Below are 22,339 nucleotides of genomic sequence, written 5' to 3'. Positions count from 1 at the left end.
TACACAACGATGGAACCAATTTATTAAGATGTCAAAGGATTAAGTTTGGTGTCCCAAGGGACACCCATCAGTTGCAATCTAAATCACTCTTGATGAGAAGGAATGTGAAGGGGTTCTTTTGTCATTACTAATGGGTTCAGTTTCAATTTCAAGAGAGAAGATGGGGCCCACATGGTAAACAACTCACAAAGCAAGGAAGTCAAAGTGTACTTGCACTTTGGAACTCAACACATGCAGAAGACACTGTGAGAAAATAGTTGGTGCCTCTCCCCACGCTAGGCGCCACTCCCCAAATGGGGAAACATTTAACTCTTTTTATTTCCCACCTTTCAACCACACCATTCAACCCTTATAAAAGCCTCACCCCCCAAACTCCTCTCCCACTTCAGAACCCCAATCACATGCGAAACGCATACATACACCCCTCATCTTGCTTTCTCTTTCTACTATTTCTCTCGTCTATTACTTTCTTTTTTTCTCTTGATTGGGACAATCAAGTCCTAAGTTTTGTGTTGGAGCAAAACCTTATTTTGCTTACTCTTTCTTGCAACCCCATTTCACAACATCAAACACACTCTCTCAACCTCATGGTACCACCAAAAAACTCAGCCTCAAAGAAAAGAAAAATCAAGGAACCAACCTCTGGATCCTCAAGCTCTTTCAATGACTACAAGTCCCTCTCCGTATTCAACCAAAATCAATTCTATGGTTGGGTGAGTGAGAGGGAGATCATTCCAGAAGTTGGGTTTCAACTAGGGAGGAATGAGCATATTGAAATCAACATTGAGATCAACAATAGGTGTAACAACCCTAGTTTTTGAAAATCAAATGATTAGTTATTTGTGATTTATTATATTTGTTGATAACTTTATCTTAAGAAAATTATTTTACTAAAGGTAATTAAAAACATTTTCATGATAATTGAAGTTTAAAATAATTAGAATTTTTATATAATTTTTATTGGATATTTGGTATAATTGAAATTATAAGTTTGATAATTGAAAAATAATAGAAATTTGTATGATTTAATCTAGAAAATTGATATTTGAATTTAAATTGTACTTTACAAAATATAATTAACTTGTTCATTTTATAATTTAAATTAGAAATAATTGATTGAACTTAGCAATATGTTGATAAATAATGTTTCTAAATATTTTTAATAGAGTATATTTGATTTTAAAATTACTCTACCCTCCAATTTTATCAAAATATCTATTCATACCTATCCTTATTATTTTATAAAATCCTAATTTCTAACCCTAATTCCCAAATTGAATCAGAAACCCTAATTCCCAAATTCCAGAAACCCTAACCCTAATTTTCTCCCTTTCCTCAGCCTCTGAACGCAGCCTCCACCCTCCTTTCTTCCTAACCACCACACACACACACAAAAGAAGAAAGAAACGCAGAGAGAAAGAGCACGAAGAGCAGAGAAAAGAGAGAGGGAAGAGCTGCTGCCCCGCTGCCACTGTGACCGTCGCACTGCCACCGTTCAACTCCGCTCGCGCTGCCGCATGTTCCGTCACCATCAGAGTCATCGTCACTATCGTCGTCATCCTCGTGAGCTGCAGTGTCGCTGTTCAACCTCGTCCCGCCGTGCCTCCATGGTCGCCGTTGCTGCGAGCTCGCCACCGCCGAGGAGAAGCTGCCATCGCGTCTTGTCCCGCCGTCACCGTCGTTGCCCTGGAGCTCGCCCACCATCGTCATTGAGGGCCAGCAGAGAGAGAGAACGAACGTGGGTCAGGGTCGTCACCAAGAAGAGGAGCTGCGCTCCACGCCACCGTCGCCACCAGTTTACGACCACCACTGCGAAGGTTCCGCCGCCGTCGTTCCAGTGCCGCCATTCATGCCCTCTGTTTCCTTCGTCGTTCTGTCCAGCATCACCAGCACTGAAGTCAGCTTCTACCACCATCAGGCCTGAAGGGAAGCGCCACTGCTATTGCCTGACAGTAGCTTCCTCTGCGTTCCCAATTCCATTCTTGAAACTGTAACACTCTTGCTCATGCTTGGTTTCCCGAATCTATTTCTCTACCATATTTTGTTTTGATTACAATAAGTATATGTTAATGTCTCTGTTTAGTGTTATCGTCCTTATCCGGAACCACTGATGTCACCGCTATAGAAGTGATTGGGATAGGCACGATTGTCATTGTTGTTGCTGCCCCATAAGAAGTGAGGCTACTACTGCTGTTCCGGCCACATTGGCTGTTGTAAACTGGGAAAAAGAAGGGGATCGTTGCATTTAAATTCGACGGTTTCGATTAATTAAGGTAGGAGATTTAACGTTTTTAATTTAGAATGTCCACCAAGTTATTTGAATAAGTGCAAATGGTTAACAATGGTTTAGAATTTCTTAATTGTCATGAATGACCTGAAATGCATTTGAAATTTGTTAGTTGTTGTGAATATTTTGAGCTGTGACTGGAATTAAATGTAGCTGTGATTGGTGATTCATTTGATAATACTTGTTAAATTTTGATTTGATGAGTTAACTATTGAAAAGTTGTCGTAATGATAATTGATGAACTGAGTTAGATTTGTGTTTGGTTTTGGGTTATTGTGATGATGGTAGAGGTTGTGAAATTTGGAGTAAGTTTGATGATGTGTTAGTGCTTCAATTGGATTATTGAATTCAGGTTAAGGCTGTGAATGTCTTTGCGCTTTGTTGTGAGTGTTTGAAGTTGTAATTGATATTGTGTTCTCTGATATGGATGTAATTGTTGAAAACTTCTGACTCTATGTGATTATACTGAATTAATTGAGTTGTGTGGCTGAAATTATGATTGGAATGATTGAGATTTTTTATTGGAACTTTGGTTGAATTTGTTGATTTTGTGAGATTGAATTATAAATTGTTTGATGAGAGATTATTGTGATTTCGGTATTTTGATGGGTCAAATTGAAACTATTACTGTTGAGTTGGTTTATTGTAATGGGTTTAGTTAGTGATTAATTGAAGTTGGGCTTAAGGAATAATTGGAAGATTAAATCTTAAAATGTTGAACTAGTTGCTGAAAATCTGATTTTTTTAAGATTAAAAGATGACTTTGGAAGTGAATCAGTTATTCAACGATAATCGAAATGATTTGAGAGTAAAGGCTGAGTAAACTGTAATTAAAGTTGTTGTTGGGATTCAATTTTGGAAAGTTTGAATTAACTATAGAACTATTTAAAATTTTTCAAAGTTAAAATATAAAACTTGATTTTCTGCATTACTTTTAAATGAAGCCGGAGACTTTGAAAATCTAAAACTAATTCTGTGATGATCAGAATTATGTAGGACCAAGTCTGGATTAAGCTTTGGAATATAGGAAGCTGGACTGGTGAATTTGAGGCTTTTTCATTAAGTTTATGATTTATGGTAAATTTTTGAATAAGGAATGCCAAATCTGGTTTTTTGCAGGACGCTTAAGACAGCAGCGACTTGTTTCCTCTATTAAAAATTCTCCAGTTTGAATTTTGAAATGGAACCAATTTTAAATTAAACTTTGGTCCTATTACTTTAATTTCATAAAAATTTAGAATTTTTACAGTTGTGGTTTTAAAGATATGGATTTTTAAAGTAAGACGTATTATGCAGTAAAAATCAGGTTTTGTTTTCTAAGTCAGTAAATTTAAGACTTAATAATTTTTATTTCTGGAATGGTATTGAGATGCAACCAATTGGAGGTGAATATTGAATATGTTTAGTTATTATGATTTAAATTTCAGGGTATTCCATGTTTTAATAAGTGAATTATGGGACTTGGAAGAGGTTGTGTTCAATGATTTGTAAAACAGACTTCAGCAGAAAATTACTTAACTTCCAAGCTACGTAACTCCTTCATTAAAAACGGTATGACCCTGGAACTAATTGAGAAAGAAATTTGGATAAGTTATGTTTAATCACATTAATTTTGAAGGTTGTTGGATTTAATTTGGATTTTATATGAAATTTCGAATGTTGTACGCTGCTACTGTCTTTTGGTTTTAAGGCACTATAGAGCAGTCACGGTTTTGCTTATATTCCCGAAGCTAGAGCCAGCAAAAAACTGTGATTTTTAGTTTAATAGGAAACTTAATCCGAGACGGACGCGTGGATATAAGGTTTGCGTAATTCCTAATTCGTTTGATATTTTTAAAATAAAACTGAAATTAGACTGCCGATGTTGTTTTGGTGATTACTTGGATATGGAATTTGAGAAATATATTTTCTATACTATTATCAAATATTTTTGAGAATATATTATTGTGGCAATTGTTGAGAAAGGTTTGATGAGATGTTGAGAAAGAGGGAACCCGTAAGGGTGGCTAAGTTCGAGTTTTAGGGGAGGTACTGCCGAAATTTTATAAAATTTGAGGTTTTATTTGAGAAGTTATTTTAGAAGATTTGGATTTGAAAAATGATTATTTAAGTTTTATTTGATTACTTCTAATGAGAGGTTATGTTTTGAAAGGTGTTTAATGAAATTAAAATAAATGATTTTCTTGAGTCTTTTGATAGAGGACTAAACTGAAAAATAGTTTTAAAGTTGGCTTGACTCAAGGTTGCTAAAGCAGAGATTATGAACTGAATTGATGATTGAGATTTTTGCGAACGAATGCTTGAGAAAGTTAAGAAAAGTTTAAGAAAATATGTTAAGGATTCAAAGGAAAAAGAGAATGGGGAACTGATATATGGATTGTTGAGTTTTAGAAAGGAAAATGAAAAGTGATAAAATACTGGTAAACCCCACGAACTGTTAGTTGTTTAACTACGGGGAAAACCCATGAATTGATAATTGGTAAAATTTGGGAAGTACCCACGAACTGAATGATCATTGATCTCGGGGAAAACCTATAGATTGTTATTTGTTTTATATGTGGAAAAAACCCACGGACTGGTAATCATTGATTATGGGAATAACCCATGAATTGTTGTATGTTGATCTCGGGTATAGCCCATGAACTGAAGATCATTGTTTGCTGTGTCTTGATCTCGGGTATAACCCACGAACTGAAGATCGCTATGTTATTGTGTATTGATCTCGGGGAAAAACCCACGAACTGAAGATCTCTGTTTTGTTTGTGAAATGATCTCGGGGACGCCCACGAACTGAGGATCACTGTTTCCCCTTGTGCGTATATTATGGGGTCGGGCTTTGCGCCGACTGCCGGTAGTCACGAAGGAGTGGTATTCTTACCACCGACACATATGCACTAAGGACACAAAGGGAAGCCATATCTGGGACTTGTTCCTAGGTAATGTCGGGCTGCAGGGTGTAAACCGACACGTGAGCTCATGGCCTACTTAGGATAGACATGCATCATATTGGTTGTGCATTTACATTTGGTTGTGTTTGCCTGTATTACTTCTTTGTGTTGTTTGTCTTATTGTGATTCCTTTGCGTGTTGAATTGTGTTTCTTACTTGTGCTAGTAGTTTGTGAATGGAAAGAGATGATTAATATCTGTCGTTATGACTGAGAATCAATTATGTGGCTGAAAGATATTTAATATGACAAGTTTTGTCATTGAGATCTGTTTTGGGTTTAGAGATTTAAAGAAAGTAATTATTTATCTAAAGTAAGATTAAAAGGTATTTCAAGGGATTTAACAAAGATGGTTTATTAAGCAAAGTTAATTATTTGCATGTTAATCATTACTTTTACGGCATTCCCATTCCCTACTGAGAACATGTGGTTTGTTCTCACCCCAAAATCTTCCACCCTTTCAGTGACACAGGTACGAAGATTCAGTTTGAAGCTGCGGGTGATTCTAGAATTTATTTACGAGTTAAGTTTATGACTTGAGATTCTTTCATAGAATTCCCTCATTCTTACTGCTTAAGGTTTTATTTTATGCAGAGGGATAGGAGTTATACCTGAATTTTATTTAAATTCTTTTGTATAATGTTACTATTATTAATAATTATGTGATTATTATTACTTGATGATGTTTGCTATATGATTTTAATTAATAAAAACAAAGAAATTTCTGGTATTTTTACTAAAATTGAATCGCGATATCGAACTAAAGGCTTAATAGTAAATAGTTAATAAAGTAAAGCAGGTTGGTAACACCTTACTTTCGGTACGATCATGACGTTCTGGAAGTTGGGTCGTTACAATATGGTATCAGAGCAGTTCATTCCTGTTAGAGCCTTGGGAATGGACTGACTATGCTTCATTGCATACTCTGCGTGTCTGTCATGCTTTGTGACTTGTTCTGATAACAAGAGTTTGTGTTTTATATGCATGACTGTCTGATGATTAACACTGTTGGTTTACCATTGCATGCTTCATGGTATTAGGTCTGGCCAACTTAATACTAATGATTCATGTATATGGGAACACTAATAGGTTATCATAGACGAAATAGAAGTAATAGGTAATGCGATTCACGGGGTTTGGGAGCGTTAGTTGTGAAGTTAGCTTTGATTCAACGTATAACCTTTATTCGTGCCACGTGAACTTGTGTTATCTCTTCATTATTTTCATTTGAATTCCTTGTTTTGGATTTCCTCGTCAGCATATAACTTGCTTATCTTTCAACCTTAACTTATTGTTCTTGTATACCTTTCCTTGCTTGTAAATCTAATTACTTATCTGACTATTTCTGAATCTTCATTCTTGACCATGCTTATATTTTTGTTCATAGATTCCGTTTTCTTTGATTTGAGTTTAAATTTATTTTCTTATAACAATTTTCGAGGGCGAAAATTTTTCTAAGGTGGGTAGAATGTAACAACCCTAGTATTTGAAAATCAAATGATTAGTTATTTGTGATTTATTATATTTGTTGATAACTTTATTTTAAGAAAATTATTTTACTAAAGGTAATTAAATACATTTTCATGATAATTGAAGTTTAAATTAATTAGAATTTTTATATAATCTTTATTGGATATTTGGTATAATTGAAATTATAAGTTTGATCATTGAAAAATTAGAATAATTGTATAATTTAATGTAAATAAATTCTATTTTGAATGAATTATCTGGAAACTGCTAATGGAGCAGCTGCGTTTAGTGAATTCCGTGAGTTGACTAATTAAGGTAGGGGATTTAACGTTTTTAATTTAGAATGCCCACCAAGTTATTTGAATAAGTGCAAATGGTTAACAATAGTTTAGAATTTCTTAATTGTCATGAATGACCTGAAATGCATTTGAAATTTGTTAGTTGTTGTGAATATTTTGAGCTGTGACTGGAATTAAATGTGGCTGTGAATGGTGATTCATTTGATAATACTTTTTAAATTTTGATTTGATGAGTTAACTATTGAAAAGTTGTCGTAATGATAATTGGTGAACCGAGTTAGATTTGTGTTTGGTTTGGGGTTATTGTGATGATGGTAGAGGTTGTGAAATTTGGAGTAAGTTTGATGATGTGTTAGTGCTTCAATTGGATTATTGAATTCAGGTTAAGGCTGTGAATGTCTTTGGGCTTTGTTGTGAGTGTTTGAAGTTGTAATTGATATTGTGTTCTCTGATATGGATGGAATTGTTGAAAACTTCTGACTCTGTGTGATTATACTGAATTAGTTGAGTTGTGTGGCTGAAATTATGATTGGAATGATTGAGATTTTTGATTGGAACTTCGGTTGAATTTGTTGATTTTGTGAGATTGAATTATAAATTGTTTGATGAGAGATTATTGTGATTTCGGTATTTTGATGGGTCAAATTGAAACTATTGCTGTTGAGTTGGTTTATTGTAATGGGTTTAGTTAGTGATTAATTGAAGTTGGGCTTAAGGAATAATTGGAAGATTGAATCTTAAAATGTTAAACTAGTTGCTGAAAATATGATTTTTTTGAGATTAAAAGATGACTTTGGAAGTGAATCAGTTATTCAACGATAATCGAAATGATTTGAAAGTAAAGACTGAGTAAACTGTAATTAAAGTTGTTGTTGGGATTCAATTTTGGGAAGTTTGAATTAACTATAGAACTAGTTAAGATTTTTCAAAGTTAAAATATAAAACTTGATTTTCTGCATTACTTTTAAATGAAGCCGGAGACTTTGAAAATCTAAAACTAATACTGTGATGATCGGAATTGTGTGGGACCAAATCTGGATTAAGCTTTGGAATATAGGAAGCTGGACTGGTGAATTTGAGGCTTTTTCATTAAGTTTATGATTTATGGTAAATTTTTGAATTAGGAATGCCAAATCTGGTTTTCTGCAGGACGCTTAAGACAGCAGCGACTTGTTTCCTCTATTAAACATTCTCCAGTTTGAATTTTGAAATGGAACCAATTTTAAATTAAACTTTGGTCCTAGTGCTTTAATTTCATAAAAATTTAGAATTTTTAGAGTTGTGGTTTTAAAGATATGGATTTTTAAAGTAAGACGTATTATGCAGTAAAAATCAGGTTTTGTTTTCTAAGTCAGTAAATTTAAGACTTTATAATTTTTATTTCTGGAATGGTATTGAGATGCAACCAATTGGAGGTGAAATTTGAATATGTTTAGTTATTATGATTTAAATTTCAGGGTATTCCATATTTTAATAAGTGAATTATGGGACTTGGAAGAGGTTGTGTTCAATGATTTGTAAAACAGTCTTCAGCAGAAAATTACTTAAATTCCAAGTTACGTAACTCCTTCATTAAAAATGGTATGACCCTGAAACCAATTCAGAAAGAAATTTGGATAAGTTATGTTTAACCACATTAATTTTGAAGGTTGTTGGATTTAATTTGGATTTTATATGAAATTTCGAATGTTGTACGCTGCTACTGTCTTCTGGTTTTAAGGCACTATAGAGCAGTCACGGTTTTGCTTATATTCCCGAAGCTAGAGCCAGCGAAAAACTGTGATTTTTGGTTTAATAGGAAACTTAATCCGAGAAGGACGCGTGGATATAAGGTTTGCGTAATTCCGAATTCGTTTGATATTTTTAAAATAAAACTGAAATTAGACTGCCGATGTAAGAAAGGTTTAAGAAAATATGTTAAGGATTCAAAGGGAAAAGAGAATGGGGAACTGATATATGGATTGTTGAGTTTTAGAAAGGAAAATGAAAAGTGATAAAATATGGGTAAACCCCACGAACTGTTAGTTGTTTAACTACGAGAAAAACCCATTAATTGATAATTGGTAAAATTTGGGAAGTACCCACGAATTGAATGATCATTGATCTCGGGGAAAACCTTTAGATTGTGATTTGTTTTATATGCGGAAAAAAACTACGGACTGATAATCATTGATTACGGGAATAACCCATGAATTGTTGTACGTTGATCTCGGGTATAGCCCATGAACTGAAGATCATTGTTTGCTGTGTCTTGATCTCGGGTATAACCCACGAACTGAAGATCGCTATGTTATTGTGTATTGATCTCGGGGAAAAACCCACGAACTGAAGATCTCTGTTTTGTTTGTGAAATGATCTCGGGGACGCCCACGAACTGAGGATCATTGTTTCCCCTTGTGCGTATATTATGGGGTCGGGCTTTGCGCCGACTGCCGGTAGTCACGAAGGAGTGGTATTCTTACCCCCGACACATATGCACTAAGGACACAAAGGGAAGCCATATCTGGGACTTGTTCCTAGGTAATGTCGGGCTGCAGGGTGTAAACCGACACGTGAGCTCATGGCCTGCTTAGGATAGACATGCATCATATTGGTTGTGCATTTACATTTGGTTGTGTTTTCCTGTATTACTTCTTTGTGCTGTTTGTCTTATTGTGATTCCTTTGCGTATTGAATTGAGTTTCTTACTTGTGCTAGTAGTTTGTGAATGGAAAGAGATGATTAAATATCTGTCGTTATGACTGAGAATCAATTATGTGGCTGAACGATATTTAATATGACAAGTTTTGCGATTGAGATCTGTTTTGGGTTTAGAGATTTAAAGAAAGTAATTATTTATCTAAAGTAAGATTAAAAAGTATTTCAAGGGATTTAACAAATATGGTTTATTAAGCAAAGTTAATTATTTGCATGTTAATCATTACTTTTACGGCATTCCCATTCTCTACTGAGAACGTGTGGTTTGTTCTCACCCCAAAATCTTCCACCCTTTCAGTGACACAGGTACGAAGATTCAGTTTGAAGCTGCGGGCGATTCTAGAATTTATTTACGAGTTAAGTTTATGACTTGAGATTCTTTCATAGAATTCCCTCGCTCTTACTGCTTAAGGTTTTATTTTATGCAGAGGGATAGGAGTTGTACCTGAATTTTATTTAAATTCTTTTGTATAATGTTACTATTATTAATAATTATGTGATTATTATTACTTGGTGATGTTTGCTATATGATTTTAATTAATAAAAACAAAAAAATTTCTGGTATTTTTACTAAAATTGAATCGCGATATCGAACTAAAGGCTTAATAGTAAATAGTTAATAAAGGAAAGCAGGTTGGTAACGCCTTACTTTCGGTACAATCATGACGTTCTGGAAGTTGGGTCGTTAGAATAGGGGTTGGTCACTTCTATGCAACCCACCAAGGAAAGTGGTAGAGAGCTTGGTGAGGGAATTCTATGCTAATGCAGTGCCTTAACCAGGGCAACAATATGGCCACATTAGCTATGTAAGGGGGAAGTCTATTGACTACATCCCCTCTAGCATAGAAAGAATGCTAATGGTAAAGAGGACAAGCTCCACCCGGAGCTATGAAGAAAGAATGAAGCAGCAAGACCCTGGATTTGATGAGATCCTGAATGAAATTTGTGTGCTGAATGTGCGTTGGATCAATGATAAGGATCCCAACCAATTGAGGAGAAGAGATTTGAACCCCCAAGCTAGAGGGTGGCTAGAATTTGTGAGGAGGTCTCTAATCCTCACATCCAACACTTCAGAGGTGACCAGGGAGAGAACATCAACGTGGGGGAGATGATCGCCAACAACATCAACAAAGTGCTGAAAAGCACCAGTGACAACTCAAGGTTGGCATTCCCCAGCATTATACAGAGGCTATGTGATGAGGCTGGAGTTGAAAAGATCATTGATGAGGTGCTTGTGAAGCAAGACAAGTTCATAACTGCCAAAAAGATGGCCAAGGTTGTAGCTGTTCACCCACTCCACAGGGCCAGAGAACGAAGAGCTCATGCTCAGGGACCACAATAACAACAAGAAGAGGAAGAGGCAGAAGAGCAACCTCACTTCCTGGCACTTCAGCCACCACCACAATACCAATATCAGTAATTTCCAGAGGGATTCAATTGGGAGCAATTACAAGGAAATGTACACCAAATGAAGGGAGACCTACACCACTTGAGGGAAGATGTCAATCAACTCAAGGAGACTCAACAACAACATTGGAGTCAAGTCAACCAGAACATTCAATAACTCCAAGGAGGTTTTGAGAACCTCAAGGAGCATCAAGATCAGATTAACTGGGGAGAGATGCAGGGCAGCTTAGGAATGATTCTGGAACGATAATTACAACAAATGGAGAGTCTTGCTGAATTCAGACACCTTTATGAAGCAAGGACTGTAGCCAGAGGGGAATATGATTGCTAAGCACAAACAAAGTTGAGCTACCTGTGCAATGCAGTAGCTAACATGAACCCCAATTACCCCACCTATATATAGAAATTGGAGGAACTCAGCTCAAGGTAAGAAGAAATAGCATACTAACACAAAGAAAATGTGAAATCCTACATGAGGAGGCTAGGATTTTGGAAGCCCAAGGATGCCAAAGCACAAGAAGGCTCCTCCAAGCCAGATGAAGGTGGCTCCTCCCCTTCCAAGAAGAAGGACAAAGGGAAGGGGCCAATGAACTAAAGATGAAGCTGCTCAAGGTTGTTGAGTCCCATAGTTGACACTTTCTAATTTCTGAAATCCTGTTTTAAGCTTTTGTTGATTTACTTTTTTTGAATAAATAATCATGCTAGGATAGTTTATGTTTTATGCTTAGTTTTAATTCCTGTTTGAAGTCTTTATGAGTTTTTTATTATAAGAAATAAAATGCCATGTATTTCAAGTCTTCATTTCAATATAAATAAAAGTAGAGCTTGTCTCCATAAGAGTTACTGTGAGTTATGCAAAAACAATAAGAGAGACCAAGGCCAAGAGAGATCATCAAACAAACTAAGAAATAAGAAACTAAGTGTAGAACCTTGGGTGAAATAAAAAGAAAATGAGTCATGGAGAGGAACTAGTCCTAGAAGGTATAACAAGGGAAGGTTAAGGGGTATTCCTTGAATATCCATAGAACCAAGAGGTAGTAAGCAATAAAGGCCCAGGGCTTTGAGCATCAACTACTGGGATGGAAAAAGAAACATTAAAAAGCTCAAAAGGAATTAAAGATCTTAGTAGATGCTTGTGGTGAAGATGTGTCAAGAAGAGACCTGGGCAAGTAAATTCTTAGGGGTATCTCAACACCTAGTACCCTAAAACCAACTGGTTTAGGAGTGCTAATTGAAAGCCTAATTAAAGGGTTGTCTTCAGACAAAACACTTAGAGTCGTGGTCAAGAAATCAAAACAACCCTTACTACTTCAAGGTGACAATCAATAGAAAGGACCCCTAAAAGCATATACCTGAAAGAACCCTCAAGGATCCAAGAGCTTTTCATGACATTAAAACATTCATACATGTGTTGAACACTTAGTTTTATTCTTAGTTGTATTGCAATCATTCAAAGCCAAGGCCTCAAGTTATAAAGGCTTACTCACATTGATTTGCTTGGGACAAGCAAAGCTTAAGTTTGGTGTTGTGATGACTTGCATCATCTACCCTTCTTTCTTGCATAAAGAAGACCATAAAAGAGCATAAATCTCATTTGATCAGTACAATTCATGCATTATTTGATGAATATTATGGTACACTACTTTGAGATGAGTTGTGCTGAATTTCAGGTAAAAAAGGCATCAAAAATGGGTAAAAGACAAACAAGAAGCTGGGCGTGTGAAACTGGCGTGCCACTTGGGAGCAAACGCCATAAAAATGCACTAGCGTGGCACACCAGGAGCTAGGCGTGGCACGCCAGTACTAAATTCCAGAGGGGAGATCCATGCATGCATGTGGGCATCGCACGCCAGGGACTGGGCGTGGCACGCTAGTACAAAATTCTAGAAAGCAACAATGGAGGAAATGAAAGGGGCGTGGCACGCCAGGTTGGGCGTGGCATGCCTAACCCATCAACTACTATGGGCGTGCCACTTGAGTAAAGGGGCGTGGCACGCCAACTCGCCATTCCAAGAAGAACCTCCACTATGGCGTGCCACTTGGTATCGAAGGCGTGGCACGCCAGCTCCAAGAAGTCACTTGGGCATGCCACTTGAGAACCCAGGTGTGGCACGCCAAGCTTGAAGAGTTCACAAATCCATGGGCGTGCCACTTGAATAGCATGGCGGGCACGCTGGTACAATTATCCAGAGAAGGGGCTGAAGGCAATTGAAGACTGGGCGTGCCACTTGAAGTCGAAAGCGTGGCACGCCAACCTCTCAACCTCACTTAGGCGTGCACTTGAGCAGTCAGGCGTGGCACGCCAATGCACAAAGATAACAAAAGCAAGGACTGGGTGTGCCACTTGGTGTCGAAGGCATAGCACGCTAACCCAAGCATGTCACTATGGCGTGCCACTTGAAGGCTGAAGCGTGGCACGCCAACTACTGTAACCAAGACAAGATCATGGTCGTGGCACGCCAACCTTTGGGCGAGGCACGCTGGTATAAGTTTCTAGAGAGGATGAAGGAGGCTAATTACAAGGGGCATGCCACTCACTATTCTTCACTTAGGCGTGCCACTTGAATCCCAGACTTGGCACGTCAGTGCCATTCAGAGACCAAAGAAGCATTGGGGCGTGCCACTTGAGTTCGTGGCGTGGCACGCCAAACAGAGGAACCACTCACCCATAAAGGGCGTGGCACGCCAGACCCTGGGCGTGCCACGCTAGTGCAACTTTCCAGAGAAGCTTAGCGAAGCATAAAGCAAGGGCATGGCACGCTAGTTTAAGTTTCCAGAGGCAAAGATAAGTGAAAAACACAAAGGGCAAGCCACTTGAGTTCGAAGGCGTGGCATGCCAACACAAGAATTCCACTATGGTGTGCCACTTGAGCTCGAAGGCGTTGCACGCCAAGGTTGCTAAAGAGACGAGCGTGCCACTTGAAGGGTTGGGCGTGGCACGCCAAGCAAAATTGAAGGGCACGTGACACGCCACTAGAGCGCCAATCACACGCCAGCTGGGAGATCACACTTATTGAGCTTCTTTTCCCTCCAAAATGTAATTTTTCTTTTTCACTTTTGTAATTCTTTTATTTTACTAGGAGTAGTATAAATACCCCTAAGGAGTACTGAAGAAGGAGGTTAAGTAGTCAGTTTTAGATCCACTTTTACACTTCACTTTTGAGTACTTTTTGAGCTATGAGTAGCTAACTTCCATCTCATTGAGAGAGGGAGCTCTGTTATACTTGATGGATTGATAATAATGAAATTCTTCTTCTCTTCATCTTCTCTTTGATTTGCTAGAAGGAATTTCGTTCTTAATACTTAGTGTTCAATTATCTTGGGAAAGAGATTGAATGCAATTGGGTTTCATGGGAACCTTGGGAAAGGAAACATGAAACCATGCTTGAAATCCCTTCTCACACTTGAGTAGAATCTGGGTTTTGGTGTTTGGATATGTGACATATAATCCTCCCTCTACTTGGACCTATAATGGTGTGTGATATAATCAGGGACCAAGCATATCTCTCTTCATGAGCAATTAGACCAAGAAATTAGCTATTGATCAAGATCTGAGAGATTGTGTCACCAAGGGATTGGGGCTCAATCAATCATGATTGCCAAGAGGTCAATGAGTTGCATGATTGAAGAGGATATAAGCTAGATTTGATCCAAAGAGACAACATCTCCCAATCTCAATGAATTTCCCCATTCTTATCTATCCACTTCTTTACAGCTTAATTTTACATTCAGCAATCCCCCATTCCCATTTACATTCAAGTCATTTATGATTCTGCACTTTACATTCTGCCATTTTTATTTTTGCATTTTATTGCTTTTCTTTATATTCTGTATTTTATTGCTTTTCTTTATATTCTAGTCATTTACATTTATGTCATTTATAATTCTGCACTTCACAATCTTATTGATCCGCTTGACTAATTCATCAATTAATTAAAACTGCTCGAATTTGCCAATCTCTGTGGATACGATCCCACTCTACTGTGGGTTATTACTTGACGATAATTTTGATGCGCTTGGCAAAAGAACTAATTCACCAATTTTTGAATGGGGTGTGAATTTTAGTCATCAAGAGCTTTCCAACCTCTTCTTTGAATCTCATGTCGGATCTCCGGATATTCACTCTTTTTGAGCATGAAGGGGACTTTGGGAATCAGCTTTTTCTTATAGGGAAGTGGGTAGGATTTGATAGGTGAATGGTGTTTGGGAAAGAGGTATTGATATGATTGGTCAAGGGTACTTGGAGAAGAGTGTTATGGAAAGGTGTGAAGAGGAGAGAAGAAGAGGTGGGGTAGGTGGGGATCCTGTGGAGTCCACAGATCCTAAGGTGTCAAGGAATTTTGCTCCCTGCACTATTCTGGTGTTTAAACACCCTTTGTGTGCCAATTATGGCGTTTAACGCCGGCTCTGCTACCTTTCCCAGTCTGCTGCCCCTTTCTGGCGTTTAACGCCAGCTAGACACTCTTTTCTAGCGTTAAACGCCAGGCTGATGCCCCTTTCTAGCGTCTAACGCCAGCTAGACACCAGTGCCCCTTTTCTGGCGTTTAACGCCAGTTTGGCTACCATTTCTGGCGTTAAATGCCCAGAATGCTGCTAGACTGGGCGTTAGACGCCCATTCTGCTATCCTTACAGACGTTTAAACGCCAATAAGCCTGACCTCTAGGGTGTGCTGTTTTTTATGCTTTTTTTATTTTGCTTTATTTTGTAGCTATTTTTATGACTTCACATGATCATCAACCAAAAGAAAACATAAAATAACAACGGAAAATAAATAAATATAATTAAATGACATTGGCTTGCCTCCCAATAAGCGCTTTTTTAATGTCAATAGCTTGACAGTGAGCTCTTAGAGAGCTTCACAGAGACCGTTGAGTGTGGGAGATCTGTTTGACTCTGTACTGAGAGAAGCTTTTCATGCTTCCTCTCCATGGTTATAGAAGAAGATCCTTGAGCCTTAAACACAAGATAGTCCTCATTCAATTGCAGGACTAACTCTCCTCTGTCCACATCAATCACAGCTTTTACTGTGCCTAGGAAGGGTTTTCCAAGGATGATGGAATCATATTCATCCTTCCCAGTGTCTAGGATTATGAAGTCAGCAGGGATACACAAGCCTTCAACCTTTACTGAGACATCCTCTACAAGTCCATAAGCCTGTTTCCTTGATTTGTATGCCAATTCTAGTGAGAATCTTGCAGCTTGTACCACAAAGATCCCTAGTTTCTCTATTACAGAGAGTGGCATGAGGTTTATTCCTGATCCCAGGTCAAACAGAGCCTTCTCAACGGTCATGGTGCCTATGGTACAAGGTATTAAGAACTTTTCGGGATCCGGTTTCTTCTGAGCTAACTTTAGTTGAACCAAAGCATTCAGTTCATTGATGAGCAATGGAGGTTCATCCTCCCAAGTCTCATTACTAAATAACTTGGCATTCAGCTTCATGATTGCTCCTAGATATTGAGCAACTTGCTCTTCAATAATATCTTCATCCTCTTCAGAGGAAGAATACTCATCAGAGCGCATGAATGGCAACAGTAAGTTCAGTGGAATCTCTATGGTCTCTATGTGAGCCTCAGATTCCTTTGGTTCCTCATTAGGGAACTCCTTGGTGGCCAGTGGACGTCCATTGAGGTCTTCCTCACTGGAAATCACTGCCTCTTCGTCCTCTATGGGTTCGGCCATTTTGGTTATATTGATGGACTTGCACTCTCTCTTTGGATTCTCTTCTGTATTGCTTGGGAGAGTACTAGGAGGAGTTTCAGTCACCCTTTTACTCAGTTGACCCACTTGTGCCTCCAAATTTCTGATGGAGGACCTTGTTTCAATCATGAAACTGAGAGTAGTCTTAGATAGATCAGAGACTATGGTTGCTAAGTCAGAGAGGCTTTGCTTAGAATTCTCTGTCTGTTGCTCAAAAGATGATAGAAAAGGCTTGTTATTGCCAAACCTATTTCTCCCACCATTGTTATTATTGAAATCTTGCTGAGGCTTCTGTTGATCTTTCTATGAGAGATTAGGATGATTCTTCCATGAAGGATTATAGGTGTTTCCATAGGATTCTCCCATGTAATTCACCTCTTCCATTGCAGGATTCTCAGGGTCATAAGCTTCTTCTTCAGAGGAAGCTTCTTTAGTACTGCCGGAAGCAGCTTGCATTCCAGTCAGATTTTGAGAAATCATATTGACTTGCTGAGTCAATATTTTATTCTAAGCCAATATGGCATTCAGAGTATCAATCTCAAGAACTCCTTTCTTCTGAGTTGTCCCATTATTCACAGGATTTCTTTCAAAAGTATACATGAACTGGTTATTTGCAACCATTTCAATGAGTTCCTGGGCTTCTGTAGGCTTCTTCTTCAGATGAAGAGATTCACTAGCAGAGTAATCCAAAGACATCTTGGATAATTTAGACAGACCATCATAGAATATACAAAAGATGCTCCATTCTGAAAGCATGTCAGAAGGACACCTTCTGATCAATTGCTTGTACCTTTCCCAAGCTTCATAGAGGGATTCACCTTCCTTCTGTCTGAAGGTTTGGGCTTCCACTCTAAGCTTGCTCAAATTTTGAGGTGGAAAGAATTTGGCCAAGAAGGCATTGACCAACTTCTCCCAAGAGTTCAGGCTTTCTTTAGGTTGTGAGTCCAACTATGTCCTAAATTTGTCTCTTATAGCAAAGGGGAAAAGCATAAGCCTGTAGACCTCGGTATTAACCCCAATGGAAGTCCATAAAACTTGCAATTCTACTGCATTAGAGAAACTAATTGAGGCTTAAGCTCAAAGTTGTTTGCTCCAATTGCAGGAATTGAGATGCTTCTTCCATAGAAGTCAGAAGTTGGTGCAGTAAAGTCACCAAGAACCTTCCTTGCATCTCCACCATTGTTGTTATCTTCAGCTGCCATAACTTCTTCTTTTTCGAAATTTCTGTTAGGTCCTCTCCAGAGTGCTGTGCCTTAGCTTCTCTTAGCTTCCTCTTCAGAGTCCTTTCAGGTTTAGGATCAGCTTCAACAAGAATGTTCTTATCCTTGTTCCTGCTAATATGAAAAAGAAGAGAACAGAGAAGAAGAGGAATCCTCTATGTCACAGTATAGATATTCCTTTATGTGAGTAGAAGAAGAGAAGAATAGAAGAATGAGATAGAGAGGGAATGAAGAGAATTCGAACACAAAGAGAGGGAGAGAGTTCGGATTTTAAGAAGAGGGATGTTAGTGAATAAATAAAAGAAATAGAAAGAGATGAGAGAGAAGGAGTATTCGAAAATTAAAATAAAATAAAAATATTTTTGTATTTATTTTAATTATTAGTTAGAATTCGAAATTAAGAAAAAAATAAAAGTAATTTGAAAACTAAAGAAATTAATTAATTAAAAAGATTTTCGAAAAAGTTGTTAGTTGGTTTTCGAAAATTAGAGAGAGAGAAAAGTAGTTAGGTGGTTTTGGAAAAGATAAGAAATAGTAAACTTTTTTAAAATTAAACAAACAAGGCAAGTGGTTAATTGAAAAAGATTTGAAAATCAATTTTGAAAAGATAAGAAGTTAGAAAAGGATTTTGAAATTAAATTTTGAAAAAGATATGATTGAAATTCATTTTGAAAAAGATTTGAAAAGGAAATTAAAAAGATTTGATTTTTGAAATTAAAGTTGATTACTTGACTAACAAGAAACTAAAAGATATAATTCTAGAATTTAAAGATTGATCCTTTCTTAATAGGAAAGTAACAACTTGAAAAATTTTTTACTCAAAAGATTAAATGTTAGCAATAAATTCGAAAAATATGAAATACAAATAAGAGAAAGATTTTGAAAATTAGTTTTGGAGAATTTTTGAAAAACATGAAAGAAAAATGAAAAAAGATTTGATTTTGAAAAAGATTTGAAAAGATAGAATTTTTAATTTGAAATTTTGACTTGATTAACAAGAAACAACTAAAATATAAAACTTTTGACTAAATCAACCCAAAATTTTGAAATTTATGAGTAAAATAAGGAAAAAATATTATTTTTTATTTTTAAATTTTTGATGAGGAGAGAGAAATACAACAAAATGACACAAGACATAAAAATTTAAGATCAAAACAAAAAATGCATGCAAGAACACTTTGAATGTCAAGATGAACACCAAGAACACTTTGAAGATCAAGATGAACATCAAGAACACATTTTTGAAAATTTTTAAGAAAAGAAAGACATGCAAGTCACCAAACTTAAAAATTTTTAAACTTTAGACACTAGTAATTCAAAAATACATATGAAGAATAAGAAAAGACACAAAACAAGAAAATTTAAAGATCAAACAAGGAAAATCATCAAGAACAACTTGAAGATCAATGAAGAATACAATGCATATATTTTCAAAAATTAAAGAAAAATTAAAACATGCAATTGACACCAAACTTAAAATTTGACACAAGACTCAAACAAGAAACACAAAATATTTTTGGTTTTTATGATTTTATTAATTTTCTTGTATATTTTTCGAAAATTTTTTTTGGAAAAAGAAATAGAGAGATACAAAATTTTTAATAAGAATTCCAGGAATCATGCAATGTTAGTCTAAAGTTTCAGTCCAAAAGAATTAGACATGGCCAAATGGCCAGCCAAGCTTTAGCAGAGCATTACATACAACAGCCAAATTGATGGGAACCAAAAGGCTCCTGCAAAGATAAGTGGAAACCTCGGTCCAAAAGATTAGACATGGCTTAACAGCCAGCCAGGCTTCAACATATCTTATGAAACTCTAGAATTCATTCTTAAAAATTCTGAAGAACACATTTTTTTTGAATTTTTCGAAAATTAAAATAAAAAGCTTAAACATAAAATAAAATTACCTAATCTAAGCAACAAGATGAACCGTCAGTTGTCCAAACTCAAAAAATTCCCGGCAACGGCGCCAAAAACTTGGTGTGGGAAATCGTGATTCACACTTTTCACAACTCCGCACAACTAACCAGCAAGTGCACCGGGTCGTCCAAGTAATACCTTACGTGAGTAAGGGTCGATCCCACGGAGATTGTCGGCTTGAAGCAAGCTATGGTTATTGATAAACCACTATTTTATGGTTTATCTTGTGCTCAATTGAGTGGTTTTCATCAACTCTTTACCCACTTATTCATACTATTTGCATGGTTTTACATTTGCCTTCCTAATTATGTGCTTTGGTTGAAAACATGCTTCTTTGATCTTATATTTGCTTATTATTAATCCTCTCTTATTACCATTAGATGCCTTGAAATGTGTGTTAAGTGTTTTCAGATATTATAAGGCAGGAATGGCTTAGAGGATGGAAAGGAAGCATGCAAAAGTGGAAGGAATAAAATAAGTTGGAGAAATTGCTAAGCTATCCAGCCTGACCTCTCTGCACTCAAACGGCTATAACTTTTGCTACAGAGGTCCAAATGACGCGGTTCCAGTTGCATTGGAAAGCTAACGTCCGGGGCTTCGATTTGATAGATAATATGATATAGTTTCCCTGAGGCTAGGCGATGCGACCGCGTGATCCATGCGGCCGTGTCGCAGTGACGGAAATCCAGCGTGGCAAAATTCAAAACCAGCGAATTCTGGACTGTTTTTGACCCAGTTTGCGGCCCAGAAAACACATATTAGAGGCTATAAAGTGGAGGAATACATCCATTCATGAGGAGGCTCTCATAATTCATAATTTTAGGAGTAGATGTACTTTTTAGAGAGAGAGGTTCTCTCCTCTCTCTTAGGATTATGATTTAGGATTTCTCTTAGTTTTAGGAGTGACTCTCAATCCCAGGTTTAATATTCCTTTTCTTCATATTTCTCTTTTACTTTCAGATACTCTAATGCTTTTTTTTTGTATTTGACTTGTGTTGCCCAATTGGCTTATGAACTTTTCCATATTAGATTTTACTACTTTGAATGTATTTTATCTGAGGTATTCCAGATATTTGTGATTTTAATTTAGTTTTCTACATTCTTGGCTTTGGTTAAGAAATTAGTAACTCAGGATAACTAAGTCCGGACTTCCAATTTCTAATACCTTGCCAATAGTTTATTTTTATTGTTATTATTTTATTTCCTCTGCCATTTACTATTGTTGCTTCTTATCTTATACATTAATAAAACCCCAAAACATACTTTTTTTTTCCATAACCAATAATAAGAACGTACCTCACTGCAATTCCTTGAGAAGATGACCCGAGGTTTGAATACTCGGTTATCAATTTCAAAGGGGTTTGTTACTTGTGACAACCAAAACGCTTGTACGAAGGGATTTTTGTCGGTTTAGAGACTATCTATACCAATATATAAAGCCAATACCAGAGTTTGGTGTCCAATTTTTATAGACACCATTTGTCCTCAAATAATTCATTTTACAAATTAAATTTATGGACAAAATAGTAATAATACATTTTTGTTTATAATTAAAAAAAAGTCATTAACCCATTAAATAACTGCTGCAATTGTGAGGAAATTAAATAACTGCTCCACTTATAAATATTCCTCATTGTTGTCGATCCTTTTTCCTGCATCTTGCTATCTTTTGGTTCTGACATGCATTTACTAAGAAAGGGATATCTGCAAATCATCGTGAGAAGATTTGACAAGGAAGTTGATACAATTTCTATGCCAATTCCATTGCCAAATACAGGTACTTTTTGAAAAATAATAATAGACGTCATGATAATACAAGTGATTGGTATTTTATATTTACGGTTTATTTTATTTTTGAGTACTAATTTTTAATTTTTTAAAAAAAATTCAAAGGACAAGTACTATTTATCTTATTCTATTTTTACATCTAAAGTTTGTATTTTTTTTTTTTAAATTACAGTAACTAAATAATAAGTCCTTGATGATAAAAAAATTATCAAATTAAAATTTAATAATGTATGGAATATAACATTAACACAAAAAAAAAAAACAAAATAAAGTACAATGAATAAACTAATTTTTAAAAATATTTTCGCAATTTTAGCGGACAAAAACTTCATCATATCGTTATTTTGTCATAATAAATTTAAAAAATTAAATTAAAAATATTATAAATTAATAGACGACATTCAAAACTTTTAAAGAAATAAAATAGAAGCATTATCATTCTGAAAATACTTTTTGTATATTTTAGAATAGTTGAGAATAAAAATTTACTCTATCGAATATTTCACCTCATATATTAACTAAAACTTTAAACTATGACGATTTTATATTACCTCTTTATTGTGTGGTTTTATAATTTAACATTTTAAAGTGTTTTATAGTAATT

At 36.2% G+C, this 22,339-nt stretch overlaps 1 protein-coding gene across 3 annotated transcripts; it reads left to right on the top strand.

Annotated features, from left to right (window-relative positions):
• On the top strand, window positions 1,277–10,051 carry LOC110271071. Of its 3 annotated transcripts, none has more exons than XR_002361139.1 (3): window positions 1,277–1,990; window positions 2,084–2,273; window positions 9,998–10,051. XR_002361139.1 is itself a non-coding variant. In XM_021121174.1 (2 exons), the coding sequence occupies exons 1-2, from the start codon at window positions 1,518–1,520 to the stop codon at window positions 2,109–2,111; spliced, it is 501 nt and encodes a 166-aa protein (XP_020976833.1). In that variant the 5' UTR covers window positions 1,277–1,517; the 3' UTR covers window positions 2,112–2,765. The 3 variants fall into 3 exon arrangements, 1 of the variants encoding a protein (XP_020976833.1); XR_002361138.1 differs by lacking the exon at window positions 9,998–10,051 and adding an exon at window positions 5,698–5,736; XM_021121174.1 differs by lacking the exon at window positions 9,998–10,051 and having other exon boundaries at window positions 2,084–2,765.

The sequence above is a fragment of the Arachis ipaensis genome, chromosome B04 (genome assembly GCF_000816755.2).
Source record: "Arachis ipaensis cultivar K30076 chromosome B04, Araip1.1, whole genome shotgun sequence".
NCBI classification, from domain to species: Eukaryota; Viridiplantae; Streptophyta; class Magnoliopsida; order Fabales; family Fabaceae; genus Arachis; species Arachis ipaensis.
The sequence above is the reverse complement of the archived record's forward strand: the minus strand, read 5'-3'. Positions and strand labels throughout refer to the sequence as shown.